Here is a 25,097-nt window from a genome sequence, read left to right as displayed (position 1 = left end):
AGAACAGAATGTACTGTAGTTTTAGTGGGGGGAGAAAAAAAAACCAAAAACCAATTCTCTGTGGATTTATGAAAATAAACTCAGAATTAATGAGCAAAATTTGTTGGGGAGGCCTATTTGTCACACTCAGGAAGCTACAATCTCATTTTACTTGCCTGTATTGCTCTAGCATTGCCATTCGTTTGCTGAAGGCAAAATACATTACTTCTAAATAAACAAAAGTGGGCCCCGTGCCCCGCTCCCCTGCCTTCCTGCAAACATTAATAACCGGCTGATAGCTGACTTCTTGTGTGTGTGTGTGTGTGTGTGTGTGTGTATGTGTGTGTGTCTGTTCTTCCTGTTACCTTTTTTGGGGCTTACCAACAGAAATGTATTCTCTCTTGGTTATGGAGGCTGTGAGTCCAAGATCAAGGTGTCGGAAGATCTGGTTTCTTCCGAGGTCTCTCTCTAGACCAGCACACACGGCTGCTTTTCGCTGTGTCTTCTCGTGGTCATCCCTTAGTCTGTGCTGTCTATGTCAGAATTTCCTCTTCTTAAAAGGACACCAGTCATGTTGGATGGGTGCCCACCCATGTGACCTCATTTCAGCTTAATACCCCTTTAAAGACCCCGTCTCCAAATCCAGCACACTCTGATCTTACTGTTTACTGTTTAAAAATTGTTTATTTATTTATTTTATATCGAAGTACAGTTGATTTACATTGTTGTGTTAGTTTCATCTGTACAGCACAGTGATTCAGTTTTATATATATTTTATATATAAATATTCTTTTTCAGATTCTTTTCCCATATAGGTTATTACAGAGTATTGAGTAGAGTTCCCTGTGCTATACAGTAGGTCCTTGTTGGTTATCTCTTTTATATTTAGTAGTGTGTGTATGTTAATCCCAAACTCCTAATTTATCCCCCACCCTTTTCCCCTTTGGGAAAAGACAAATATCATATGATGTCGCCTATATGCGGAATCTAAAAAAAAAATACAATTAAACTTATTTACAAAACAGAAAGAGACTCACAGACATAGAAGACAAATCCGTTGCCTTTGAACATGGAACTTCTTCAGGACGTTTTCAGGGGAAGTTCTGTGTCTCGGGCTGCTTCACATGGTCGTCTGCATGTCCACGGGTTTGCCTTGCCTTATACAAGCCTGTGGTTTGCAAAGTCCCACCATAAATTGGAGCAGGAAAAGAGAGGAAGGACAGGTCACTATGAAAAAAAAAGTGTTTTGGGTTTTTTTTAAATAAATTTATTTATTTATATTTATTTTTGGCTGTGTTGGGTCTTCGTTGCTGCACGCAGGCTTTCTCTAGTTACAGCAAGCAGGGGCTACTCTTTGTTGTGGTGCGCGGGCTTCTCATTGCGGTGGCTTCTCTTGTTGTGGAAAACAGGCTCGAGGCGCGTGGGCTTCAGTAGTTGTGGCACACGGGCTCAGTAGTTGTGGCTCACGGGCTGTAGAGCACAGGTTCAGTAGTTGTGGCACACGGGCTTAGTTGCTCCGTGGCATGTGGGATCTTCCCGGACCAGGGCTCGAACCTGTGTGCCCTGCATTGGCAGGCGGATTCTTAACCACTGCGCCACCAGGGAAGTCCCGGTTAGTTTTTTTAACTTCATCAAGAGACTTGTAAAATCATTGCTTTCATCAGGTTCTCCTGGGGCCTTGAAGCTATCGTTGGGTGCAGGCCAGTTTATGGAAAGTTTATTGTTTCCTGCGAGGCAAGCTATGTGATTCTTCCCTGGGGGGCTGAGCCCTGGCAGCACTAGGAGTTGTCCACCCAAACGCAAACCTATCAGACCCTGCAAAGCCCCGTCCTCCTCCTCCTCACACTCCTCCCACCTGGTGCCACAGACTGGCCCTTGGAGTGGACGGCTCAGGCCTGCTCATCCTACCCTGGGAGCCCTGAACCCAGCCCACTGCTGAGTCGTGAGCACGCTAACAACCATGAGTGGATCTGCCATCCAAATGATTTGTCCACATTATTTTTGTACCTGACAGTTTATGGGAAATAAGTCTTTATTTTTTCATTGGAGAAATGACTGTTTTCTTCAGTTTGGCGTTTCCAGAGAGCCATTCACATTTAAAGCTAATATTGGAACAGCAGGTTTCCACTGAAAATATTTACCTTTTCCTTGTTGGCAACTTGTCAGTGTTGGGGAAAATAGATGCTTCATTAAAATCTAAATACATTATGCTTTCTTTCTCACACGTCAGTTACTCTTCCTCCAAGATGAGGAGCATTGTGAGAAGTGTTGGGAAAGCATTCTGGTCTTATGTTTTTACTTATTTTAGATGTCGTTTGGCATCTTGTTCTTGTTCAAAAAGAGGCATCCCAACACCTATCACTGGCATGGAGAAGCCCTAGGATAGCAGGTTAAATGTCACCCCTAGGACATCAGAATTGATTGTGGCTACAGTGTGACCGGCGGGGTCTCTTGCCCTGGAAAATCCATTGCCAAATAGAAGGGCATAAAGAAAGCAGCTGCCATTTCTCAAAAAGCACAGGGCCCCAGGGCCTTAACAAATATTTAATCCTCCCCACTACCCTGGCAGGTAAGTTTTGTGGAAAACAAGGGCTCGGACAGTTTGAGACCCTGGGCCAAGGTCACATGCAGCCGAGATGAGATTCCACCCCAGGACTGTCTGACCCCTGCTCTCTTCCCCCAGCTGTGAGCTGCTCTTTATTTTGCCTGGGGCCCCGCCTTTGCCACACCACGTGGCCAACGTCCTGTACTGGTTATGGCCCCTCCTTGGGGTTCGTGGCTCCAAGAGCCTCTGGGCCCAGTGTCTCTGACGCAGCCAAAGAGGCGAAGGCCCTGGGCACACAGACTAGCAACTGGGAAGGATGGTATTTGGGGCTACTCTGACTCTCCTCGTCCACCCAGAAATCTGAGAAAGGAGAAAGTGCGATGAGCTGATGCAGCAGAAGTGGCACCACCCCACGACAGATGCCCACAAACCCAGAAAAGATCTGGCCCTCGTAATAACCCCCTTGATCTTCAAAGGGAAATTGGCTCCCACTCTCTTGAAATTAAGAACCTCTGTTTATCAAAAGACACCATAACAAGTGAGAAGACAAGGCATCAACTGGGAGAAGATGTTTACAACATACATAACCAAGAAAGGATGAATTCCCAGTACAAGCAAAGCTAAGCAGTGTATTATGCATACAGTTGTATTAAAGCACCCGTTTTTAAAGGCAATGGAAAGACTAGTCCAAAATTCTGAGCAGTTTCCTCTGTGAGGGGCAGGGCCTGGGTTGAGGCCACAGTGGCTCAAGTTCATATTTTCCCTAGATGGATGTTCACGTGTGTCTGTTATTTTATTAGGCTTTATAACTAACACGTTTGTGCTAGGCAATCCTTCATACATGTCAAATAGTAAATGTTTTAAAAATAAAGGTAAAAAGTAGTTATTAACAACCCCCGGAGGTAGGTTTCACTATCCCCGTTTTTACAGATGGGGTCAGACCAGCTGCTGACACACACTGGGTACTTACCGCACTCCAGGCACTTTATATGAACCGTCTTTTTTAGTGTTTATGGCACCTCTATAGATACAATAATTTTCATCATCACAGTTTATAGAAAACAGAAGCTTAGTGAGACAAGGTAGCTCTTGTAGTCACTAGCTGGTCACGACTGGTGGTCAAAGCAGGGCTTCCCCCATGGCCTGCCCCATGTCCCTCCCGTGGGTGAGGGGGTGACAAGGCATCTATCCCCACTTGTCCTGTGCCGCCGTCTCCGTGTCTGAACGATGGTGGCATCCCCACGCTGTCCTACTGCCAGGCACCTGAGGTTCTGAATCACTCGGGCGGTCATAGACCGGGAGGCCCAAATCACAGACAGTTACCTCCCACAGTTCTGGAGGCTAGAAGTCCAAGATCAAGGTGCTGGCCCACTGGTTCCCCGTGAGGCCCACGTGGTGGCTGGCAGACGACCACCATCCGTGTCCTCACGCGGTGGAGGGGACAGGAAGCCAGCGAAGGGTGCTAATCTTGCCCTGGGGCCACCCTCCTGACCTCACCTAAACCTAGTTACCTCCTAAAGTCCCACCTCCAGATGCCCTCACATCGGGGGTTAGGGCTCCAGCATGTGAATCTGGAGGGACATAAGCGTTCAGTCCATGGTAGGCAGGGACGAGGGGAAGGGAAATAGATGGAGAGCCGGCAGGTAAAGCAGACGGTGTTGAAGTCTATCTCTGCTGCTCCCCTTTAAGGCTGTCCAGCTATAAGGAGCTGGTTCTCTGATGACCTCAGCCCCTTCCTCGGTCAGCACCCATGTGGCTGTGAGTACTCTTGTTGAGTTTTTGACGTCACCCGGGCCTAATCTCACTCTTGTCTTGCCGTGAATGTCTCTGACATTGTGTTTGAGTACAGTTTCGAGGTTCTAAGAGCAGGAGTTTCCAGTAGCTTGGTGTCCCAGCTAAGCACGGGGCCCGGATGCTGTGCCCAGCACCCCGGACAGCTGTGCGGGGACCACGGTCCACACGGGGACCAGTGGCCATGCGGGGACCAACATCCGCACGGAACCTCACCCACCCACCCACCTTCCATGCGACTGTCACGGGCCTGTGCTTCCAGGCATCCGCATGCTGGACGGAGACGTGACCGACGTGGTGGAGGCCAAGTCCCTGGGCATCAGACCCAACTACATCGACATTTACAGCGCGAGCTGGGGGCCGGACGACGACGGGAAGACGGTGGACGGGCCCGGCCGACTGGCCAGACAGGCCTTCGAGTACGGCATTAAAAAGGTGTGAGTAACCCAGAGCTGCGAGGGAGCCTCAGGGATGGGGGGAATAGTGAAAATATTTAACAGTGAGACATCAGAAGGAATAAAGCCAAAAAGATAATATTAAAAACACTCTCAATCCGACAAACCCAAAGATGATCTTCCAAATGCTCTTTATTTAACACTTCTATGCATATAGAAGGAACTGGGTTCACTCACCTTTTTAAGAAACAAATATGGGACCATCTTCATGCTGTTTCAAAGTATGTCTTATTAAACAACCAACATGTCATATAGGTAAGAAGAAATCTTGTCACGTAGGTAACAGTAAATAAACTTAAGGGACGTCCTTGGCGGTCCAGTGGTTAAGGCTCCGTGCTTCCACTGCAGGGGGCGTGGGTTCCATCCCTGGTCGGGGAACTAGATCCCACATGCCGTGCAGTGTGGCCCCCCCAAAAAAAAATTTAAAAAATAAATAAATTTGAGCAGCATACACACAGAATTAGAGTGACAGGGGAGAGCCCCAAAGCAGGACAGCGATGGTGCCAGGACCAGAGCGAGGGAGAAGTCATTTGGGGGCTCAGGGAAGCGGCCATCCACCAACGAGAGCAGAAGGACGCCACCTCATTACAGAGCAGCTGTTCCGGAAAGTACCAGCTGGTCACTCACCAGCCCCCTGGCTCTGAGCCTTGGAGCCTGACTGCCCCCAGCTGAGAGGTGTATGCAGGTAGGTGGTGGGGATCCCAGACTAACCACCTGGCCTGTTACCTGGGACAGTGCAGGTGGAAGGGGTGTCTGGGCCTCGGCCCACCTGCTCACAGGAACCCCGAGCCGAGGAGCGGTCTGCGTCCATCACGGGGAGTGTGCTCAGCCAGCAGCCCCGCAGCAGCAGGTCTTGGCCGTGTTCTCTCCCTGCCAGCTCGCAGCCCAGTGTGTTTAGGATGTGTGGGGTGGACCCCGCTGGGGGCTACACCGAGCAAACATCTGAGCATGGGCCCTCCACCCACCGGCTGAGGGGGAGCGGAGGAGGCTGGCAGGCTCCTCTCGGGAGGTCCAGCCCAGTCACTCTGTGGTCATCAGTTGTGGGTCCTTGTGAGTCAGGAAAGCCTGGGTGGGGGGGTGTCCTGGAGATGACCCAGCTCTTACAAGCAGGGTGGCAAGGCAGATTTCTGGGCGAGGACAGCTTCTTGGAGCAGACACAGAGCTGTGGTCAGCGTCCGGGTGGCCCTGGGAGGCCCGGCGACGCTGGCAGGGTTGGGTCAGGAGGTCCAGGCATCCCCAAGGCAGGGTTTATACCTCTGACTTCTACAGGAAACAGGACGGGGGGCCAGGTCAAGCCCATTTTATTATCTATATTTTTTTAAACATTTTTTAAAAGTTCTTACCTTATTGTAAACCATGCATGATTAAAATGTGGTTAATAAATAGTTAACAAATCAAATAGTACCAGAGGATTATAGTGAAAGCAGCCCTTATCACACTCTGCCCATCCCCTCGTGGTGCCCCACAGAGGAGCAATCCTGAATTCTGAGCAACACCGGCTTCATCCAGCTCTCAGGGGAGTGTGGAAGGTGCGGAGAGGACCATGTGGTTCCCCGCCATTCTTGTCACAGTTTCTTGAAATACTGAAGTCATTTCATTTTTTTTTTTTTAGTCATTCTGAATAAAATATGCCACATAGGGAGCCTTAAATCGCAGCTGTCTGAAGTTGTCACTGAAAATCCTCCTAGAGATTTGATGATCTCAGACCGAACCACATTCTCCCATCTGTTTTTCCTCCACGACGCCCTGTTGTTTGTCACCTATATCCTTTTACTGTAAAATCTGACTTCATCTTTGGTAGATCGTGTGGGTTGGTGGTAGGAGACATCAGACTCTGTACTTTGGCATAAAGATGTGTTTGATGTTGGTCCTCATGTGGCTTGTCACCCAGAAGGGGAGAGTCAGTGTCACTGTGGCTGAAAGCACTGGCTTTGTCCAGATGCCGGGCATGTGCTAGCCCTCTGAGTCCGTGGATGAGGTCTCCGCTTCCCAGGCAAGATGCTCAAATACGTTCCGATGGGGTTGAGGTGGTGGCTTCCTGAACAGAAGTGCAAGTTCATAGCCGGGGTTGAAACGTCCCCTAGAGCCTCTGTCCTGTGGCTTCCATAGGAACGGAAGACCCGGAAAGTGAAAATGCAATCCTCAGAGATGGCTCAGACCTGGGTGTTTCCTCTGCCTCGTTCCCACGTTCCCTTTCCAGGAAACTGTTTTCAGAAGGGAAAGAGGCTTTGGACGCCTTGATGCCTGTGAGAACTCATGGGTCTAGTGGTACCTGCAAAGTGCAAGGTGAAGCGATGCAAGTCTTTGGCATTCAGGCCTCTGTTATTCAAAGTGGGGTCCCAAGCAGCAGGGCTGGCATCACCTGGGAGCCCGTCAGAAGTGCAGAATCTTGGGCTCACCTGGACCAGCTGAGCCCAAGTCTGCGATGTAACGAGACCCCCGGGGATTCTCCTCACGAGTGTGAGAAGTGCTTTTTGAGGCCATTCTCCATGCTGCTGGAGCAGTAAGGTCGCTTGCCCTGCTTTGCAAAATGACAGCCTTTGATAAATAATTTGGAGTGAGGTGAGGAGTTGGAGGTGAAATAAAGATAGGCTCTGATGGGTTCAACACCCTTTCATTCCAATTTTCGTTGCTTTGAACGAGCTTCTGATTAATCTTTTCCTACAGGTAGTTATGGGCACAGACACACGCATGTCCTTAGTCCTTTGTGCCTTTTTTCCAGAAGGTTGCCCTTTTTGCTAACTGTAAGTAACTTTTCTGTCGAGCTCTTGGCCGTTTGGGCAGGTCTACCTTCGAGATGTGGAAAACGGAGTGGATGAGGCAGTTTTGAGCCCTGGGACTGGGCTGTCCCTCGAGCCTCAGGTTGGAACTGGTGGGGATGTGGGAGTGAAGACAAACAGGCACAAAAGGGTGGGGACCTGTGGTCTACTTGGTCCAAAAGTGGGGTGTCCGGGTGCTTCTGGAGCGGGTGGGTGCCCTCAGTCCGGGTGGACTTGAGCTCCAAGGGTGTGTCAGGCATCCTGTCAGAAGCAGCGCTTCGGTCGGGCTACGGGGAATTGTATGATTTTGTTGAAAATTTTCTTTAAATTGGCCAGTTGTTGGACCTAAGTGTCAGTTTCCTCCTGTGTGTTTGGACAGGAGTATCCTTGGCAAGGATGCCGGAGCCGCCAGCCCACGTGGAGACGGGTATTGGCACCGCTCTCTGGGCCTGGCTGTGCCCACCAACCGTCCAGCCTTTCGGACCGAACGGGTCGGTTCCGTCTTGGAACTGGTGTTCTTCTTTAGCTGGTGTTTGTGGCTGGGATGAGTGTTGGTTGGATCCCATGGGTGTGGGTTGGAGAGGCTGCAGGAGCTCCCCTGACCTGCTGCTGTCTTCCAGAGACTTGCTGTCACATGTGTGTCCTTAAATGTGAAAACCTACACACAGGTGAAGCCGCTGGCCTTGGTTGCACTGGCAGTGTGGCCGCTTCAACGCTGACCCATGGGGAAGCCCCGGGGCGCTCTCCTAGGATGGCCCCGGGGTGTTCTGGCCCTTGGCCCTTGTTCCTGCAAATCCTGGGCCCACCTGCTTTTCAAGGAGCTCGCTCTCCAGGAAGGATGCTTCTGCAGCTGGGTTTTCTGGAACTTTTGCCCTCTTCCTCCCCCAGAAAAATTAACGTCATAAATTCAGCCGTCAGCTTTCATCTCAGTGTACTTGAGGGCGCTGCTTGGTCTTTTTGATCATGGGTCATTGCGGTGGAAATTACTGGTGTTGCTCTGGGACAGAACAGCTTGTGTGAGGGCCTTGATTTTCCCGTGAAGAACAGGGAGGACTTTCTGGGCCAGCTTCTCAGTATGACGTTGTGATTCTGCGGTGTCATAGCTGTTGCCGCCAACACTCTATGAAAATTGGAACGATGGAGCCCACCAGCCCACAAACCACGCACTGGGCGGCCTCTGTCTGGTCTGAGTGCATCCTCCTCAGCCCCCTCCCTCTTCAGGGGCGGAGGGGGGCGCCGGACAGGGGTGAGACCAGCTGGGGGTCCGTGTGGGCTGACACCTGTCCTCTCCCCTCCAGGGCCGGCAGGGCCTGGGCTCCATTTTCGTCTGGGCGTCGGGGAACGGCGGCCGAGAGGGGGACCACTGCTCCTGCGATGGCTACACCAACAGCATCTACACCATCTCCGTGAGCAGCACCACCGAGAACGGCTACAAGCCCTGGTACCTAGAGGAGTGTGCGTCCACCCTGGCCACCACCTACAGCAGCGGGGCCTTCTACGAGCGCAAAATCGTGAGTCCTCGGCGGAACCCCGGGGGATGAGCTCCTCGTCCCATTCCCAGGAGGACGGGCCAGTCAGGGCAGTGTGTACCTGGCCCCGGGCCCAGCCTTGCTGTCAGGGAACTAGTTGTGCCTCAAGGAAAACCCCAGGCCCTTGGCAACCTTCCTCAGACCCTGCCTTTCTAATTTTGGCACAAAATACCAATTAAAACCCTCTCTGTCTCTAGGGATCTAAAAATACCCTTTAAGAACGGGGTGTATTCTCAGCACAGTGTCTTTTTTTAGCTTTCTACGTTCTGTGGTCACATCGCTTGGGATCCAACTGGCCAGTTCAGTTTCAACGTGCAAAACAGAGTGAGAGAAAGTCTTGCTTCTGTACTGAAACAGTTTAGAAATCCGAGTGTCCTAGGCGTTCCCTTCCTCACAAAAGGACTTTTCCAGACACTTCAGGTTGAGAGTGGTTTCTGTCGGTTACGCTCACTTCAATGAACATAAGTGCGGTTTATCTTTTAGAAAGTAACTTTTAGTTTAGTGATGGGTGAAGTTTGTGCTTGTTCCTTCCCTACGTGCTTTCCTACTTTAAAAAAATGTAAGAGGGGAGGGTTTCAAGTTGAAATGAATGCAGAATTCAAATGCACAGTCATTAAGATGGTTTTTAGACGTTTAAAAAAGGAGACCGTGGAGCTGGCCAACTGGTTTAACCTGAAAGCTCACTGGCGTCTTTTCATTTCTCCTGTTGCCTGGCCACATCTTTAGACATTATTTGCAGGCATATTTTTACATTTTTCTGCGGGAGCGTGCAGGCTTCCCGTTCCCTGATTTGCTCTGCACCAGCGGGAAGGTCAGCCGCGATCCTCCCACCGCCAGCCTGGCAGCGGCCCGGGCTGGTTCATGAAGGTATTAATTTATTTTCCTTTTCTACTGGACCGTGCACCCCTGGGATGGGGCTGAGATTCTGAATGGTGTCCTGTTCATTTAGGAATCTAGCTCGTTTGAACACGGACTTGCTGGAGTCTCATTAAGCAGAACCTGACAGAGGCCTCGGCTGGAGGGGGCAGGGAGGTGCTGTGTGCCGGGGGCTCTGTGCTGGGTGGATGCCATTCCCCATCCCTGGGAGCAGGGCTTGCAGCTTTATTTGCTTAATTAATCACACGGCATCTGCATGTGTGTACGTGTGCATGCGTGGGCACACGCCTTAGCTACAAAATGCCTTAATTTCTTTTTCTTTTTTAAAAAAATTCTCTGAGCCCTAATGTATGGTAAGAAGGGTGTCGCTGGGCAGAGGGTGAAAGAGAAAATCACACTCCATTGCAGCTGCTGTCCTGGTGCTCGTCCCTGGTAGTATGGGTGGCAGGTTGTTTTTTTGTTTTGGTTTTTGTTTTTTCCCCCAACTCAACAAGGCCAGGTGTTTGCTCTGAGTCCCTTAGTCCCTCAGAGACCCTGCCAGGGGGTGAGCCCCTGCCCTGGATGGTGGGCAGCTCGCGTCTGCACGTTCAGGCAGGTGTCCATGGAAATTGGAGCTCGGACCCCTCGTCCTCTTCTCTTGCTACCATCCAGCGAGTGCCGACCTGCGAGGGATTGCCCGGTGCTGAGACAGGGCTTGTGATCAAATAAGTTGCACCTGAAGCGGCATCTCTCCCTCATTCATTCACTCACTGAACACGGCCAAGTACCAAGCAGGATGTAGGGTTTCAGGAAGGGGCTGCCCACCTTGGTTCAGCCATCCCCTCCCTGTGGGGAGGCCCCTCTACTCATGCCCCTTTCTCTGAGGCTGGAGAGCCAGCCACGAGCCTTACCTGCTCTTGGGAGCTTGGTCTCCTGCCCACACAATCTCAGTTTCCCTCACTGGCCACCTTTGACTGAGTACAAGTATGTGCCAGGTGCCAGCTGTGCTTTCACAGGAGCCCCGTGAAGGACTTGGCATTAAGCCCCTTTGCAGATGAAGATGCTGGGGTCAGAGAGGTTGCATCCTCATCCCTGCTCCCTTGCCCTCCCCAGTGTCAAGGTCCTGCTGAACTAGGAGGGGGGAGGAGGCTGGTCTCCACCAGCATCCCTGTCGAATCTTCCTCTGTGTTTGTGACACGGGCTGGATCCCTCTCACTGGTGATGGTCGGCCCAGCTGAATCATGAGGAAGGAAAATGCTGTGTTTGGAAGAGGATCTGGACTGTTACCACGGGGGAAATTCGTTCTCAAGGGTTTTGCAGATGGGTTGCTGGAGCCTTGCAGTTGGTGGGTATATTAGTCTCCTATTGCTGTCATAACAAATTGTCCCAAACTTCGCAGCTGGAAACAGCACAGCTGTGTCATCTCACAGCTCTGTGGGCCAGAAGTGCTGCAGCCTCCACTGGGTCTCACGAGGCTGATGTCCAGGTGTTGGCCGGGCTGCGTTCCTTTCCAGAGGCTGGAGGGAGAATCCATTCATTGTTCATCCAGGGTGTTCACAGAACTTAGCTCCTGGTGGTTATAGGACTGAGCTCCTGTTTCCGTGTGGGCTGGCTGCCGAGGGCTGTTCCCAGCTTCTGCGGGCCACCCATGTTCCTGGCTTTTGTCCCCCCAGTGCCCCTCTTCAAGCCAGCAGGAGGGTCAGGCCCCTCGTAAGCCTCTGTGACAGACTTTTAAGAGCCCTCCCTGTAGTTACATCGGGCCTGCTAGATAATCAAGGATAATCCGCGAATTAAGGTCAGCTGGTAGCAGCCTTAGTTCCACCTGCAAAATGCATGGGAGTCACACTAGGGCCAGTGTCCCATCCAGCACAACAGGCATCTCCCAGCTGTACCCACACGTGCTTCTCCGTTTCAGTTCAAAGGGAAGGTGCAGTCAGGCTGGACTGTGGTGAGGCCCAGAATCAGTGCCCACCCCATCACCAAGGGACACAGTTGTAGCTCCTGCTGCAGACAGAACTGGGTGCTCTGGGACACTGTCAGCTACCTTGGGAGGATGTCCTGGTGGAGAGTGCTCTGTGACCTTCTCTGACCGATGGCCGACCTCTGGCTCACGGCAGAGATGCTCTCTGGGCCAGATGGCACCTGCCACGTGTTTCCCTGCTCTGAAGTCTGGAGTGACTTGGGGGTTGTTGATGGGGCCCTGGCAGGGGGTCTTGCCGCGGAGGCCCCTCTGTTTCATTCTGTCTCTCTGTTGAGTCTCGGGCTGCATCTGCAGTGGTGGGGGGCTGTGGCCTTGACCCCGTTCCACCCCGCCATCACCCTGTTGCTGCAGGGGTGCCAGACACGCGGAAACCTCCGTTGCCAAGGTGTGTCTGCATAGCACCTCTTCCGTCCCTGGGGCCAAGGTCACGCCTGCCCAGGGGCAGTGTCCTGAGCAGCCTCTGACCTGGCTGCTTGCTGCCCCCGTCCAGGTGACCACGGATCTGCGCCAGCGCTGCACCGATGGCCACACCGGGACCTCAGTTTCGGCCCCCATGGTGGCCGGCATCATCGCCTTGGCGCTGGAAGCAAAGTAAGTTCCCACCTACCTTCCCTCCTTTTCCTTTTTTTAAAAAAGTTTTTATTGTGGTAAAATACACATAACGTACCATTTCATTTTTACACACCATTTTTAAGGGTGGTGCTCGTTAAGCACATTCACTGTTGAGTGACCGTCGCGCCAGCCATCTGCAGAACATTTTCGTCTGCCAGACTGAAGCCCTGTACCCATCAGACAGCTTCCTGTGTGGTCTGCTGGGGCTGCCATAATGAAACACCACAGGCGGGGCTTAAACAACAGAAACGTACGATCTCACAGTTCTGGAGGCTAGAGGTCTAAGATCGCGGTGTCGGCAAGGCTGTTTTCCTCTGAGGCCTCTCTCCTTGGCGTGTCAGTGGCCACCTTCTCCCCGTGTCCTCACGTGGCCTCTGTGTGTGTGTGTTTAGATCCTTCTATAAGGACACCAGTCATGTTGGATCAGGGCCCACCCTAATGACCCCATTTCACCTTAATCACCTCTTTACAGACCCCATCTCCAAGTGCAGTCACGTCTGAGGTCCTGGGGGTCAGGGCCTCAACGTGTGATTTTTGGGGAAGGGACGCAATTCAGCCCATAACGCTTCCCATTTCCCCCTCCCCCAGCTCCTGCCAACCACCGTTCTAGTTTCTGTCTTTATGAACCTGACTCCTCTCGGACTTCAAATTTGTGGGATCACACAGTGTTTGTCCTTCTGTGTCTGGCTCACTTCACTCAGCATAGTGTCCTCCAGGTTCACGTCAGGATTTCTCCTTAACGGGCATGAGTGGCTTCTTCCCTTCTCTTCCGTTTTCAAGCTCACAGTCTCCTGCCCTTCGTAGGAGCACAGGGAACCGGGGGGGTGCCCCAAGCCTGCACCTCACCCCCAGGCCACACTTTAGGCTGATACAGCTGCCCTTTGTCAACTTTAGTTCATAAGTTGACAATACAGTGGTGATGATTTATCTGCTTTAAGCTGAATAAAACCCCTAGAGTTGTCAATGGGTGGATGGTTCAGAAAAAGAGAGTCTACTACACATACAGTCATGGGGTCAAAAACAGCTTTTAATTTAACTATCAAAACTGGCTCAGAACAACCCAGCCCTTTGAAGGAGTCATTTGCTGCAGATGAGATTTTAAATGATTCAGAAGTTATATTTGGGTGGCTGCAATCCTTCTAATTGTGTATGTTTGCTTGTTGATTTGCATCAGGCGAAAGAGCGTAAAACTCAAATGCTACCCATTTCACAAAGAAAGAGCGAAATATGTTTGATTTTCAGGCCAAAATGATAGCTTCTGAGTCCTGAGGCTCATTTAAAAAATGCTAAATAGTTGCTTGTGTGGAAAGTTGCTTTCACATACTTGGTGATTCGTTGTTTTATATTTTCTTTCCTTCCTTATTGGAAACATGCAAGGAGTTTTGTTAGTTGAAACTAAATAGAAAACAAACCCCGCTTTGTGCCGGATTGTCCCATTAAACTTGGCCTGTGGACTCATGAATTCCCCGATCACTGCCTCATCATTTTAGCTCATCCTCAGAATTTTACAGGTGGTAGGTCAAGCACACGTCATTGGAAACAGTGTCCACTTAGAGCATTTAAACGCATAGGGTTGGTCCAGGAAGGAACTTGGTGTAACCAGGGACACTGCCAGCCTCAGCTGAGGGGCTTTGGAGGCCGGGGTAGTGTCTGGACAGCTGCTCATGTGTGCAACAATTTTGCTGTGGAAGGAGGCCGGGCAAAGCCAGGTCACCTAGGGGGAGAAGCAGTGTGTGACAAGGATGAAGGAAGAGCCTTATGTGTGAGGACCACCCCCCAAAGCCCAGCAATCCCTTCTTTATTTAAAAAAACATTTTAAACACCATTTCTTAGACATGTTTTCATACAACTATATATGTGATTTCATTACTATCATCAAAAATGAAATGGAGTTTCTCCTAGTAAGATGGTTTCTCACATCCTCCCTTTCTGGACCCTTTCTGTGTCAGCTCTGAAGCCCAGGCTTCCTGGCATCTGTGCTGAGCTCCCGGGGGGCTGGCTTTCTCCATCCTTGGTGGACCTTGCGGATGTGAGGGGTGACGAGCCCGGCCAAGCAGGGGAAAGGGCGGCAGGCACATCTGCCGTCTGGACTCCAAAGCCTGTGCATGCGCCTCTCCACCAGAGGGCAAGGCCGTGGGCCACTCGGGGCCTCAGATCCTCCTCTAACAGTGAGGCTGGCTGTGGTCCTCAGGAGACCAGTGGATAAGGGGAGGATAGCAGGTCAACTTGTGCCAAGAAAAGGTCTGGAAACTGTATTGATGGGAACAGTTGGGATAGGCAGCCAGGAGGCCACTGACTGTCCAGGGACCAGCACAGTGTCGAGAGCGTGGTGGAGAAATCAGGGGAAGCCAGGGCTAGACCCCAGAGAGCGGGAGCCCCCAGGGAGGAGGAGTACACAGACCCCCCCAGGACTCAAGCCACAGGTGAGCTTCTAGTACTAAAGCAGGCAAAGAGGGGGCATTTGTTGGGAAAGTAAAATAGTGCAGCTGTTGTGAAAAACAGTGTGATGGCTCCTCAAAAAATGAAACAAAGAATTACCATATAATTTAACAATTCCACTTGTGAGTGTGCACCCAAAAGGACTGAGAGCAGAGACTCGAAGAGATATTTATACAGCCATGTTCACAGCAGCATTACTCACAATAGCAGAAGGTGGAAGCAACCCAGATGTCCATCGATAGATGAATGTGGTCTATGGAATGTCATTCGGCCTTGAGAAGGAAGGAGGTTCTGACCCCTGCAGCAATGTGGACGAACCTGGAGGACATTATGCTGAGCGAACTAAGCCAGTCACAGAAGGACAGATATCTTGGGACTCCACTTGTGTGAGGCACCTGGAGTCATCAAATCCATAGAGACAAAGTAGGATGGCCTGGCCAGGGGCCTGGGGGAGGGATGGGGAGTGAGCGTTTGATGGGGGCAGAGGTTCAGTGGGTTAAGATGATCACGTTCTCGAGACGCACGGTGGTGACGGCTGCATAGCAAGGTGAATGTATTTAATGGCACTGAACTGTACGCTTAAAAACGGTTGAGATGGTACATTTTATGTCATGTATATTTGCAGACACACACACAAAGAGTGGGCAGTTGGAAAGATGCCTGTGAGGACTAGCCAGGGCAGGTGCTATTTAAGAAGAGGTGGCGAAGGCCACATCCAGGGAGCTCCCGCTCTTTTTTTTTTTTTTTTTTTTGGTCGTGCTGCGTGGCTTGCAGGATCTTAGTTCCCCAACCAAGGATCGAACCCATGCCGCCTGCAGTGGAAGCACGGAGTCCTAACCACTGGACCGCCAGGGAAGTCCCCAGGGAGCTCCCATTCTTGTCTGTGACGCGGTCCTAGCGCTGTGGACAGAGCAGGGTTCTGAGAGCATCGTTGTCAGGTGGATCCTGTTTTGAGGAGTGTTGAAAAGGCAAGCAAATGTGTCTTAGTGTCCAAGATATCTCATCTCTGCATTTTTAATCGTGAGCAAGTGTTCTTTTAATGAAATGTTTCTACTCTGCACCAAAATGAATATATTGTTAATGTAGAATTACTAAAATCTCAAATTCTAGTGTGTGGGCAGTGGTCCTGGGCATGGGGTCTGAGTAGGTGATGGCTGGGCGTGCCCCGGCCCACGGAACGCTCACTCACATAGTGAAGACCAGTCCAGATTCTCCCAACACGTGCTGATACGTAAGGCTGTCCTCTCCCCGGGGCCAGAATTTGCCATAGAGCCTCATACAGACTCAGGTGGATCGTGGTAGCAAGGCTGGGCTTTAACACTGTGGGTTTTTGGTCACCCATTGTACTATCTTATCTCAGGGTTTGATGACTAGAAACCGTTCTTTACAAAGAGGTTGTGACGTTGACCCTTGACAAGGAGGGGAGCCCGCGGAGCCTTCCTCAAGTCCAGGCACGAGGCCAGCTCCCAGCGCCCCACCTCTGATGGGCCTTGCGGCCGCCTTACAAGCCCACGTGAGTACAGCCGTCTGTCCTTGTGTCATTGCAGCAGCCAGCTGACCTGGAGGGACGTCCAGCACCTGCTGGTGAAGACGTCCAGGCCGGCCCACCTCAAAGCAAACGACTGGAAGGTGAACGGTGCTGGTCATAAAGGTGCGGCCAAGACTCCGGGGCTGGGTGGGTCCTGACCTCCTGGAGCCTGTATAGGCGGGGACATGAATTTCTCAAAAAGAACCCCCAAATAACATTAATTATGTGTCACAAGAATGAAAAGTACAAATCCAGTAGTTTAAGGAAAGTACCCTAAGGTCACTCAAGTTCTGGGCTCACTAAGCCCTCACGACTTTTTGCCACGTCAGGGGCCACCTGTACCAGTATTGACTTCATGGTTCTCTTTAAATGGGCTTGCCTATTTTTATTTTTATTTTTTTTACACAAAGAAATATATTTTAAAAGGAAGCTCTATTACATCTAGTTAATCATGGGTTTGATGTGTAGTTATGTTTTTTCTAATGCACATTAAAACAAATCCATAATTATTAAGATAAATGATGTTTGCTTATGTGCCACCTAAGGACAACTTGCATTCTTAGCCCTGGGTAGCTCTACGATTTTGAAACTATCCCTCAGTTTCCTCACCTGTACAAGGAGGACATTGAGATAGTTATATAAGTTACTTTCTAACTATAAAACTTCTCTCATCAAGCCCTTGTGTTTTAAAAGGGCTCTATCCCCATCATAGCCTGGGACAGACACAGGTACCATGAAATCAACCCACAGTCCAGGCTTGTAACCCAGATATTTGGAGCCTCTTGAGCAGGTTATTATAGGACTGTGCCACTGGCTTTGTTTGTCTCGCTTCTTACCAGAGATACTTGAAAAAGATTTACATTCAGCCATGGTATGGTAGGGAGGACTTTTTTTCCTTTTCTTTAGCTCAGGTCCAACTATTTTGACACCAAGCCTGATACTACTGTTTGAAAAATATAGGTCAAGCATTGTTACCCTAAGTTCCGAGGGACATTCCTTTTAATAAGGAGGCCATTGATTAGGCCTGATGCATCTTTGTCTTGCAGGAATGTTTGTGGTAGTGGTGTGCTGTAACAAGAGCTGACCTACATTTCAATTTTGGCTTAATTAAATAGGAAAAGAGATTGTATCTAGTTCTTGACCTTGCCTCTTAAATTCAACTCTGAAACTCTCCTGCGTTGGCCAAATTAAACACCAGCTTGGGCCAGCCTGTGTGCTGGGTGATGCTGCTCTCCCTGAATGCCCTAGAAATTCAGCAGGGAAAGCAAATGGCAAAAGAGATGAGCAGAGCCTTGTTTTATTGTGCTTATTGCACGTCGTGGTTGCGTGAACTAAGGCGTCTCATGTTTTGCTTTTCTTGTCCGGTTCAAAATTCGGGGAGCGCAGATGCCAGGAAGTCCCTTTAATATAAAGAAACTCGCCCTCATCTCACAAAAAGAAAGTACTAGCCCCCCTCAACACTTCCTTTATTTTGCACCAAAATGGGACGTATTTTCTGGCCCTCACTCCTGGCCTGAAAGAGTTGAGAGAGTAAAGCAGCTGGGAGTGTCCTCAGAAGGACGGGTGCTGTGGCCCGGGGCTCTCAGGCGCTGGCAGGGGCCCTGCAGCCCTGGAGGGACACAGGTGGCCTGTCCCCGGACAGTGGTGGCAGTGGGGAGCGGGGTCTGAAGGCCCTGTCTTTTCAGTTAGCCACCTCTATGGATTTGGCTTGGTAGACGCGGACGCCCTCGTCGTGGAGGCCAAGAAGTGGACTGCGGTGCCCCTGCAGCACAGCTGTGTCGCCGTCACAGACAAGAGGCCCAGGTGAGCTCGGCTCTTCCCGTGTGTCCTTTGGACTCTGCTGGAAGGTATTTCGGGGAGGGGGGAGATAGGTGTTCACACACGCATTCCTGTGCACATTGGTGGGGACATGCGTCTGTGGGTGCGTGCAGTGCGTCTGTATACATGTGTGCATTTTTTCTTGTAGATTGTGAAACAGGAAAAGGAATCGATTCTTAATCCAGTACTGTTCTGAGGCCTTTTGCTGTCATTGTAGTTTCCCCTTTTGTCAATTGCTCCATTCTGAGGCGTCCGTCCCTCAGCCTGAACCCCAGCCTAGGGTCGGAAATTCTTAGCCGTAATATTTAGCAGAGCCACCCAGACCTGGGAGCTGCCCTGCTGGCTGGGGGCGATGGGCAGCAGCGCCAAGCAGCCTCCTAGAGGCTGGAGCCATAGCTCTGGCACCTCCACCGGCCCCGAGAGTCCGCAGTGAGACCCCGTTGGTCCTGGACCAGGGTGGCAGCCCTGCTTCTTCTCTGTGGCAGGAGAGGGTTTAGTATCCAGAGTGCACAGCAGCACGGTGTCTCAGATAAGCTCAGATAAGCTCAGAGTGCACAGCATGGACTCAGATAAGCTTCAAGTGTAAACACTGGGATTTTTTTTTTTTTAACATCTTTATTGTAGTATAATTGCTTTACAATGTGGTGTTAGTTTCTGCTGTATAGCAAAGTGAATCAGCTATATGTATACATATATCCCCCTATCCCCTCCCTCTTGCGTCTCCCTCCCACCCTCCCTATCCCACCCCTCTAGGTGGTCACAAAGCACCAAGTTGATCTCCCTGTGCTATGCGGCTGCTTCCGACTAGCTATCTATTTTACATTTGGTAGTGTATATATGTCCATGCCACTCTCTCACTTCATCCCAGCTTACCCTTCCCCCTCCCCATATCCTCAAGTCCATTCTCTATGTCTGTGTCTTTATTCCTGTGTCCTGCCCCTAGGTTCATGAGACCCTTTTTTTTTTTTTTTTGGATCCATGTATGTGTTAGCGTATAGTATTTGTTTTTCTCTTTCTAACTTACTTCACTTTGTATGACAGACTTTAGGTCCATCTACCTCACTACAAATAATTCAATTTCTTTTCTTTTTATGGCTGAGTAAAGTTCCATTGTATATATATGCCACGTCTTCTTTATCCATTCATCTGTCAGTGGACACTTAGGCTGCTTCCATGTCCTGGCTACTGTAAAGAGTGCTACAGTGAACATTGTGGTACATGACTCTTTTTGAATTATGGTTTTCTCAGGGTATATGCCCAGTGGTGGGATTGCTGGGTCATATGGTAGTTCTTAAAAAAATCAGCTGTACGGAATTCCCTGGCAGTCCAGTGGTTAAGACTCCGCGCTTCCACTGCAGGGGGCACAGGTTCAATCCCTGGTTGGGAAATTAACATCCCGCAGGCTGTGTCACATGGCCAAAAAAATCAGCTATAAAGTAAATAAAATAGCAAGAACCGTATTCCATTAGGAGAGGAAATCAGATTATTCTCCTGAATTCTGCTGTTGCCGCTGTCCATTTTATCCTTTTCAGAATGGTGTTTCTCTAGGCTTTAAAATCTGATGAAGAATGGAATGCATTTCTTTCTATCTATAACTGTTTATTACCTTTGGAAAATGTATGTTTGAAAAAAAAAGAAATGATGGGTGATTAAAAGGGATTCTTGCTTTATCAACAAATATAGATCACTCTCTTTGAGATCGCCCCTTCCTTAAAGACATCTACCTCTTATAATATGCCCTTCTGCTATAAAATGTTGAGCAAAGTGTTTCTTGCTGATGCCTTGCGTACAGTAGGAATTCAGAAGGTATTTGTTGGATGAATAGCCACAGAAGGATCTTTTGAAAAATTGCATTTCCCTCCTGCTGCTAATTGTGAAGACTGACTGCCGGGTTATCCCTCCAAGGCCTGAGGAGCTGGTCTGCCAGCAGGCGAGTCTCAGCCTTGACATTTGAAAGCATCGTTTTCTCTGGGGAGCCTTAGACTGTCAGACTCAGGAGAAAGTGGAAGGTTTTCTGAGATTAAGAGGCCTTTTGCATTCTTTTGCTTGGTTATTTGGAAGACCCCTGGCACACAGACACTCAAGCTCCAGGTTAGACGGTGCTGGACTCGGGGGCTGGGTCCCACCCACGAGGCTGCCCTCTGCCCGGCCGCGTCCAGGCTGCAGCCCTTCCTTTCCGCTGGCCTCCCCGTTGGGGCAGCTCCTGAATGAAGCATTCTTCTCCTGCCAGAAATAGTTTTAAGATGGGAGAGTGGTGCCTAGGTGGCGAAGGGTTGTTTTTATTTTTATTTTATTTTGTTTTTTAAGTGCTGGTACACGGAGTCTAGACAGCATGGGTTGAAGGGCGCAGCCATACCACACAGTGTGACATTGTTCCTGTCCTTTGAGCAAAGGTCCCCGCAAATTCCAGCAGACGGGAAGAATCGCACTTCTGTTTCTAAGGGAAAATCATCTTTACGTTTAGCAGTTTCAGACTCTCTGGAATATTCAGCCAATCTGCTGTCCCAAACCTCAACTGCACATTCAGTTGTTCCCAAGGACATAAGAGCCAAGAGAGAGACAGACAGCCAAGTGCTCCCGCCTGGAAGGCAGATACGTGTTTAGCCCTGATGGCTTCATCTCCCGGCAGAGCTGCAGCCTGCCTGCCAGGGTCGCTTGAGCCAGGGCCGCTGAGCACCCCCAGTGCTTATGGCTGGTTTCCTTCATCAGGGTTCTTGTGTAGCTTTGCCTAAGCTGCTGGGACCATTTAGCTTAAAGATGAAAAGGAAGTCTTCCCACATGCCTGCTTCTCCCTCTGCCTCTCCCTGCTCCCTCTCTGCAGATGTTTCCTGGTCCAGGGGTCCCCGGAGACAGCTGTCCACTGTCTTGGCCTCTTTCTGGTTTTTCCTTCTCATGGTGGAATCTCAGGATGCCGTGAATGTCCCAGACCTGGCTTCAGTGCTTCCAGTGGAGAAGAACACCGAGAGAGAGAGGGAGGAAGGGGGGAGGGGGCCTCTTTGGCCGCCCTGTGCGGACCCATGTACCCATGGGACACGTTTCCCTGTCTTCCCACCTGAGTATAAGGACCAGGCCACCTTACTGTGACCTTCAGAGAACAGTGTTCCTTGCTATTAAGTGCAGTCATCCCGGCAAGGACTGTGGCCACACCTGCCAGTTCTGCGGTGACGTCTGAGCCAGGGGGCCTGGGTGTCCGTGGTCACGGGCAGGGCAGGAATGAAGAGCACTGACATCCAGCCGCGGCTACTCCTTAACTCCTTTGAGCCCCAGTTTCTTCATCTATGACGTGGGGATTTAAAACAGCTCCCAAACCTCACACCCTGGTTGGGGGTTTTGAATGAGTGAATACACACGGAGTGCTTAGAACAATGCCCGGCTCACAGTAAGGGCCTGATAATTGTCATCCATCACATTCACCTACGTATTTACAAGCAGAGTTGTTACAAAATGACATCACATGCAGTCTGGTTTAATGAAATACCAGAAAAGTAAACAGCATGTGGTTAGTGCACAGTTAATCCTTGAACATCTAGAAATAGATGGTCTGCTCTATAGATAAACCTAAATATTCAAAGCTTTTAGTTTTGAAGTATCTTTTGTGTGGTGGGTGAGTTCTTTAAGAAAAGACAAGCCATAGTAAACCACAAGCTGTCTAGATGGTAATCTTCCAAACCTGCTGAAGCTGAAGACAAGTACATAAGTCCTCTTTGCTTTAGAAGACTCTGGTTGTCTTTCCAGCACGAAGTTAGGAGACATGGATGTCATAAACTGTTTCGCCGTAGCCTGGGTTTTTAAAGACGCAAGGGAAGTGCCGGCTAGAAAATCCTGCGAGCCAAATAAGATACTTAAAAGCTGGGCCTCTTTTTCATTCACGGGAATTATACTAAGCTTGATTTTCTTTTTCACTTTTTTAGAAAGGCTATAAAAGTGTTCATTTTATCCTTCTCTATCTGACACCCACAGACTTTCAAATAATTTTGCACAGGCAGATGGCACTGTTCATGATCCTATTTACCTTCCTGTAATTGACAAAAGTTCTAAGGAGATTTAAAACCATCTGTGCCCAAGACCAGGCAAGAATGTCTTCCATGTGTGTTTGAATGTCACAACAGAGACTCGGGCTCAGCTCATATTTTCACCGGTGTCCTCTGTAAGGCCCGTAACAAGCCATTCTCTATCGCAAAAGTGCCCAGCGAGTTCAAGGGATTTCCCCTCCTGCTGCACCGACACTCAGCACTCCCTGAAAGCTGCGTAGGCTGTGCTTTCCCCGTGGGTGCCTGAGAGGTAGGTCAGACACCACAGCCTGTTCTGTGGGGCGGGGGGCTGTTCCGGGGTGGGGGTGGGTGACAGGCTGTAAAGAGACGGCCCAGGGAGATCTGGCAGCGCCTCGGAGTGAGGGGCCTGGCCCCTCTCGTTCCTCGCCGCGCCCATGCCTGCAGGCCCGTCTCTCCTGGCGGCTCCCTGACCTTCTCCATGACCCCAGAGACTTCTTACTGTCTCTCGGGTGGGGGATTCCGACAGAGACAGGCTAAATCCCCCACCCCCAGTCCCTAGATGTACAGCATCCACACTAGGGGTGTCCGCATGGCCTTCCTTCAGAAGGGAACGAGCACAGCTTCCCCCGACGGGTCTGTGATGGCAGCCCCCAGCCCCCGCCCATCACAGCCTCTCTCCTGCTGTGCTGCTGGCCTTTCTGCTCCTCTTGGCCTGAGCCTGACTCAAGGGTGGGGGTGGTTCTGGACGGAGCAGGCCAGCAGAGGGGCACCAGCAGGGCCTGAGTGGTCCCCCAGGGCACAGTGGGTGCCATGCTCATGTCTGAGCACAGGCTGGGTCCCAGGCAGGATCTGCAGAGAGGGTGGCCCTGTGACTCCTCGGGTCATGGCCCTGGGGACCGTCTCCCTGAACAGGATGTACCCCAGGGGAGGACAGCCTGGTTAGGGCTGAGGGGCGGGCGAGGGTAGAGGGGTGTCAGTGCTCTTCGTTGTGACCACGGACACCCAGGCCCCTGGCTCAGAACCCACATGACCTCACGCAGAACTGGCAGGTGTGGCCACAGCCCTCACCAGGACGCCTGCACTTAATGCCAATGAACACCGTTCTCTGAAGGTCACACTAGGGTGGCCTGGTCCTTCTACTCAGGAGGGAAGACCGGGAAACGTGTCCCTCTGGGCAGGAGCGCATCCCAGGAGCTCAGGCAGGATGGAACCATGTCCCCCAGGACACCTTCCCTCCATCCCTCTGCATCCCGGCTGCAGGGCACACTGGCTCTGAGACGGGAAGGCACCTTGGCCTTGGCTACCTGCAGGCTCTTGCAGTCTCAGTCACCCGCCACCACCCAAGGGGCCGGGCCCTGGTGTCTGTCATGCAGCAGGTCAGCTGGGCTGGCCCGGAGCACCTGTGTGGCTGGACCCATGCCAGCCTGACTCCAGGGCTCTGCAGGGGGGCTGTGGCACACAACTGGGGCTCATGGCTCTTCAGGCAGCTAGAAGCCCCTCTTTCCTGCTCTGTACTGTGCAGGTTCCCTGCCCTCCCAGCCCCTCCAGGGCATCCGATCCGTGCCCGCCTGCTACTGTATGAGGCCGCTGCTCCTGGCTTCCTCCATCATGGCATCCTACATGGGCCTGGGTGCCTTAAGGAAACGCAAGGGGTGCTCTGCAGTCCTGCGCTGGGGGTGACCATACCCAGGCCCTCGACCTTTGTTCTGTCTCCTCATATCCCTTTAGTTAACTGTTTATTTTCCTGCAGCCCTTGTCCTCCTTAGCTTTTTTTCTTTTTTAAGACTTTTTGATGTGGACCATTTTTTAAAAATCTTTATTGAGTTTGTTGCAATATTGCTTCTGTCCTATGTTTTGGTTTTTTTGGCCGCAAGGCATCTTAGCTCCCTGACCAGGGATCAAACCTGCACCCCTTGCATTGGAAGGTGAAGTCTTAATTCCTGGACCACCAGGGAAGTCCCCTTAGCTTATTTTTTGATGCAAACCTGTTTCCCCAGGCTTCCCTGGTGGCGCAGTGGTTAAGAATCCACCTGCCAATGCAGGGGACACGGGTTCGAGCCCTGGTCCACGAAGATCCCACATGCCGCAGAGCAACTAAGCCCGTGCGCCACAACTACTGAGCCTGCGTGCCACAACTACTGAAGCCCACATGCCTAGAGCCTGTGCCCTGCAACAAGATTAGCCACCTCAATGATAAGTCCACGCACCGCAACAAAATGTAGCCCCTGCTCGCCACAACTAGAGAAAGCCCACACACAACAAAGAAGACCCAACGCAGCCAAAAATAAATAAATAATGAACTAAAAAAAAGAAAAAACCTGTTTCCCCCACATTGTGAGCGCTCCCTACTTCTAAGACAAGCAGTTGAAGTTGAACGATACCGTGATTCTCATTGTTCACAGTAGTTCTATGACGTCACTACAAACGCTGACTTCATGAATGCAGCACCATCGTTCCTGGGAGCCTCTGGTCACGACACTTTTGTCAACCGGTCAATACAGAAACTTGTTTTATATGTGTTTCTGTCTAGAGACACTTTAAAGTGTATAGTTGACTCATCGACAGTGAGCCATGGTCAGCGGCACTGTAACTCAGGCCTGGACGATGCCTGAACCAACAAATGGATTTTCTCCACAAGCCACATCAGTGCCTTCCTGTGCTTAGGACGCTAGCCAGCACTGCAGCACTGTGCTTGGGGCCATTTTAAACAGTGAAACCACCAACAGAAAGCACAAAAATGTGAAAAACGTGGCACTCGGTAGACCAGAAGAAGGACATTTGTTTATAGTATGAGCTTGTTCGACCTCAGCTGGG

At 50.7% G+C, this 25,097-nt stretch overlaps 1 protein-coding gene across 4 annotated transcripts in view; it reads left to right on the top strand.

Annotated features, from left to right (window-relative positions):
• Positions 1 to 25,097, top strand: part of PCSK6 (proprotein convertase subtilisin/kexin type 6) — a 191,837-nt gene that overhangs the window by 104,458 nt on the left and 62,282 nt on the right. For 3 of the 4 annotated variants that reach the window (XM_036844929.1, XM_036844927.1, XM_036844930.1), the window contains exons 7-11: positions 4,578 to 4,750; positions 8,828 to 9,040; positions 12,385 to 12,485; positions 16,493 to 16,596; positions 18,159 to 18,276. In XM_036844929.1, coding sequence (XP_036700824.1) covers positions 4,578 to 4,750; positions 8,828 to 9,040; positions 12,385 to 12,485; positions 16,493 to 16,596; positions 18,159 to 18,276 — 709 coding nt within the window. The remainder of the gene's footprint in view (positions 1 to 4,577; positions 4,751 to 8,827; positions 9,041 to 12,384; positions 12,486 to 16,492; positions 16,597 to 18,158; positions 18,277 to 25,097) is intronic. The other variant, XM_036844928.1, reaches the window with a different exon arrangement.

Source organism: Balaenoptera musculus, chromosome 2 (genome assembly GCF_009873245.2).
Source record: "Balaenoptera musculus isolate JJ_BM4_2016_0621 chromosome 2, mBalMus1.pri.v3, whole genome shotgun sequence".
NCBI classification, from domain to species: Eukaryota; Metazoa; Chordata; class Mammalia; order Artiodactyla; family Balaenopteridae; genus Balaenoptera; species Balaenoptera musculus.
This window is presented reverse-complemented; position numbering and strand designations above follow the sequence as displayed.